Source organism: Chaetura pelagica, unplaced genomic scaffold, assembly GCF_000747805.2.
Source record: "Chaetura pelagica isolate M959 unplaced genomic scaffold, ChaPel_1.0 scaffold360, whole genome shotgun sequence".
Taxonomy (NCBI): Eukaryota; Metazoa; Chordata; class Aves; order Apodiformes; family Apodidae; genus Chaetura; species Chaetura pelagica.
In genome coordinates, this window is record NW_009951950.1 from 2,890,768 (window position 1) to 2,895,614 (window position 4,847).

General features: G+C 40.6%; 1 protein-coding gene across 1 annotated transcript in view; it reads left to right on the forward strand.

Moving 5' to 3' along the window:
• LOC104389022 (cystathionine beta-synthase-like) overlaps positions 1-46 on the forward strand; it is an 18,701-nt gene extending 18,655 nt beyond the window's left edge. The window contains exon 17 of the mRNA XM_009997968.1: positions 1-46. Within this exon, the coding sequence (XP_009996270.1) occupies positions 1-46 (46 nt within the window).
• Positions 47-4,847: the final 4,801 nt, after the last annotated feature.

Sequence of the window (4,847 nt, forward strand, 5' to 3'; positions counted from 1 at the left end):
GCTGAACTTTGTCACTGCACGAGAACGGGAAAGAAGGGCCAACTGAAGTCAAGTTGCAATGTGGAGCCTCTTCAACATTTTGCAATCTCCAACAAAGAATCAGGTTTATTTCTTAGGTAGAATGATCCGTCCTTAAGGTGTATTTTTTGTTTGTTTTTCAAAATTCTAAAAATAGCAGCCATTCTGGTGTCAGCTGTATAACCAGTGCATTTTGCTGTATCGCACAGCTTTTGGGGACTTGTTTCTTAATCAGGTTACACAATACTTCTTATCAAGACAATTTATTTTTTTACCTATATATATATTTGTGTAAAAAATATTGCCTAAATTAACTATGTTCATTACATGTTATGTCTGAAGTCAGGCTTTCCAAAACATTGTTTCAGATTCATAAAATGCATTGCAATAAAGAGTTACTGAATCAGAGGCCCAAGAGAGCTCTGGGAAGTTTTGGATTATTTTTTGCTGTGCAAGTGTGTGAAGTTAGATTAATACCTATGTGGAGACAAAAATGGGACTGGGGCATAGAGAGAAGAAAGGAGGTTTTCTCTTTTGATGGCATCCTTGTAAAAGAAGAAGAAATCTTGAGGACTGGAGTTGAGGCTTGTTTTGACTGGCTGCTCTGAGGAAAAACTGGCTTGTGTGAAAGCCATCCAGTGAAGTGACAAACATAAACTAGTAACTGTTTTACAGTGCACCAGCTTTCACTGCAAAGACAGACCTTTCTTTTTTTTTGATTGTACCCTGATAAGTAAGCACAAGTGAAAAGATTATAAGGTAAGATAAGTTTCTTGCTTGAAAGTTTCAGAAAATCACACTGTTTCATCAAGTATCTTCCCCTTGCCTCCCCACCCTCTTGTTTATCTTAAAGTGCTTTTTTTTATGCTTGTTTTAGAATAAAGAAAGGTAATCTGTCAAGAGCTGTAAACTTGAGTCCAGTTCACTGTAGTGCCTTATTCCAGGACAAAAATCTCTACTATTAATTGAATTCACTGTAGCCAAGCTTGGAAGTAACTGGCAAACATGGTGCAGGCTGCTACTGTCAAAAGTGCATGAGAGTAATGTGTAGTAAGTGTGTGCAGCTACAATTGTCACCAGTTCTGTAACTTGGGATTCTTCAGTAATGTTTGACTCACACGGTCTGGCACTAGCAAGCACTATGCATAGGCTGCTGTGCTCAAGCTACTGGCTGCCCTTGGCTGTAACAGTGAGTGGAATCACCCTGTGGTTGTAGGACAAAAGTGGCTGTTCTTCAGCTTCATAAAGACTGCTCTAGTCATCTTCAGACTGGCCTTTTGCCAATAATAACATTTTTATCAGCAAGAGTCACACTTTTCTTAGCTCGTCTCTCCACTGAAGGAAAAAAAAACACTATTTAGTCTGTTGCTGGTAGGAGAGCAAACTTGTGTTTGGTTTTGTTTTATTTAAAAAAGCCAAAAAGCTGTAGGGAATGGTGAGTCAGCTAAGAGAAAACAAAGCAGTTATTTAAAAATCACAATGACTACCTCCTGTGTATAGACTTCTTTCTACCTTGCTGGCCTCCCCATGGAAGTGGAATTTGCTTTCCATTTTGGCAGTGCATGCTTAGAGAGAGGTGGTGGAAGCTGCCCTGTCCCATGTCAGTGCTCACCAAGCAGAACCTTTGCAGTTGTGCCTTGGCTGGTGCTGGCCTGGAGGAAGAAGACAGGCTAAGAGCTCAAAGCCAAAGAAGTGACAGTCATAGTGTCTGCCTGCCAGCAGTGTGACAGCCTGGTTTATTTTCTAACTGTTTCTCTCTCGCCTTAAAAGTTGTGAATGTTAAGAACTGTATTGTCATAATAAAAATAATCAGGCTGATTTCTGATACCTCTGAAGTGCCACACTGATGAATGTAAAGTTTATTCCACCCTTATTCAGTTTATTTTGTTAGATGTTGGCTCTCCCTTCAGATTAGGGCATTACTGAAGTAACATGACCCATACGTAGCTGAAACTGTGCTTTAACTATTAAATTAATACTTTAAGACAGATTTTGCAAGGCTCTGGAATGAATTACTGTGAAGTCTAAAAATGTGCAACTTCAATAATGTGGTTCTAAAGGATGGTTGATTCTGTAATTTATTATTCTTTTTACCTTTATGCTGTGCAGCAATTCCTTTCTCACTGTAGTAGCAACTCCAGCTTGGGTGCTCTGCCTAATGTAAAGCTGAACCAGTGAGATTATCAGATCTTTGTACTTATGTGTTAAAGACATTGTTTTCAAATCTGCAATCTGTCTAGGCTTACCTCTGTTGCTGCTTTGCAGAGCCTAATAAGTAATTTTTCAAACTATATTTTTAGCTGCTTCCCAGGGGCACAGTCCCTGATGTTTCTTAGTGTAGACAGTCTGTGAAAGGTCAGTTGTACCCCTTCAAACGTGAGTTTTTCAACCAATCTTCTAAACTCCTTTCCCAGTTACTTCAAATACTGTTGTTGGATGTATTTTCATACAGGGAAGTTTACAGGGAAGGCTGAGAGAGACTTATTTCTTTAATTACTTATAGATTCACTGCATCCTTTCATTCCCACATTTGCAAAGAAACCTGTGTACTTCACTAGGTGCTGTGAACTGAAGTGTTTGCTGTATATATAACTGTCACTGCTGTTAAATTTTGGCACTAATGTTGCTCTTGAAAATTTACTTGCTTTTATCTATTTAGGTTTTTTTCATCTTTTCCATCTAGTCTTTGGTGTCAGGTAGGTGTCATGTAAGTTGTTGAGACTTTTTCGCTTTTATTTTTGTGCCTTTAAAAGCTCCATGCTCCAGCTTACCTGAATTCAGCAAGAAATATGAGGGGAGGTAGAAGGAGGTTCCCAAAGTTGCTTTTCAGAACAGCAGTACAAGAGGGAAGTTAGAGTTGGGGCAGCCAAAGATTAGTGGGCAGCTTTATCTGTGACACCTAGGAGAGCATAAAGGTTTTAATTTGTCTTTTTAGTTTACTGTTTGTATGTTAATCTCTAGCATCATGAAAACAGTAGGGAGCAAGGCATGTGAGTCTAAAGCAATCCAAGTAAGCCAAATAAATCCACCTCTCCTGCCCTGCCTGCGCAGTTTAAGAGCAGGAGCTGTCTCTCCTGTTCTACACTGGCATGATGAGGAAAAGGTGGCCACCAGCCCCTCGTATTCACTACGGCAACCCTATTTGACCACAGGAATTGATGAAATAAATGTAGTTGTTGAATGCGTGGAAAACTTTCTAGAGCTGTCCCATAGTAGGGGTGAAGGCAACAAAGAGAAGATGACAGGGAATTCTGCAGGGTTGAAATGCCTTAGATCCAAAAGCTTATGAGTGCAATGTGCTTGTGTATGTGAGGGAATGTTTTTACTAGCCCTGGTAGGGCTGTATTAATGCTGCACTTGTTTCTTTGTGTCAAGTGTGGTGAGGACCAAGAAAGATGCTTCAGTTTGTTTGGTCTTTAACCTGAAGTTCAAGTCCAGAGCTTGAATGGAACTGTATTTTTTTTTTTCTGAAGTGGATGCCTTCATCTTCTGTTTACCTGTGCTGGTTATGCAAGTGCTGACTAAGCTTGAAAACTATTTTGCACATGGATATTTATCTCTACAATTTATGTTGTATTTGTTTGTAAGAGAATATCAGTCCTTTTGGTTTAATGTTGGCTCTGCAAAAATACTTTTATTTTCTCACCTGAAGACAATTACCCAGTAAAATCTGTGTGCTATTTTGCAAGCAGTTATGAGGTAATGACTTCAGGATAATTTTGAAGTCATCACTTCCAGTGTTTTTCCCCACTTATTGCACAAGCTGTGGCTGACTCCAGAACTCTGCCTAGCTGAGGTTCCTTTAAGTAGCTAGACCAGTCTCATCTGCTCACCAAGCTTTTCATTAAATGGTTTCTGAAAACTTCTGTTTGCTGTTAAGAATTTCACACCATACACTCACTGTCGTCCAACCGCCTCTTTTACTGTGTGGTGTCAACACACTACCCTGACAAAGGGAAGACTTCTTATGCTTGAAAGAGTTGGCAAAAATCAATACTACATGCTGTATTTATTGCACAAAAATATTCACAGATAAGGAGTTCAATAGAAGCTGTTTGATTGCAAAATGACACTCAGTTTTTTTAATAGCAGTTCAAGCTGCAAGTGTATTAGACTGTAGGTAGTGCCAGATTTCTGTCAGCTTCAGAACATCTCTCACTTCTGGTGTGTGGACTGCAATGCTCTGCAGTTCTTCCGTCTCCAGAGAGAGTGTGGCAGGTCATTGAAGCAGTCCACTGTCTGCTTCTCATGGCTATCTTTGCTACGATCCTTGTGTTTCTGTACAGGGTAGGAAAGGTAGGATATAGAACTTGGGCTCAGGTGCCCTTATTGAGGTTTCTACAGCAACGGCTGCCTCTGATCAATTTGTGATAAATGCAAGGGGTAGGGGCCAGCCTGTGTTGCTGTGAGAAGTTGCAGTGCCTTTTGAGAATTGTGATGAAGCTGTAACAATAAAAGATGCATGAATTCAAGTGAGGTGTGTGGGTGGTGTTCTGTGGATAAGGAGCAGATGGGAGAAATCGAAGGAGCTGGCTCCTTAATTCATAACTATATATTTGTGCTGTTGCTCAAGGTCTTGGTCAATTGCTGAAGTTGAACCAGGGTGAAGGTGGTTTATACCTGCTAGGAGAGTGAGTAAACCTCTCATCCCATGTTTTTTTGGTCTCCCTTTCCTGAGCCCTTGCTCAGCCCTATCCAAATAGCATAGGACCCTGCTGGCCAGTCTCATTGGGATGTTGTTCCATTTCAGAGACATTGCAAGGTCAGTGGGTGGAGAGGAACATGGGAACTTCTGCCTGCCTTGGGTGCTGGGGCCAGTCAGACAGGCA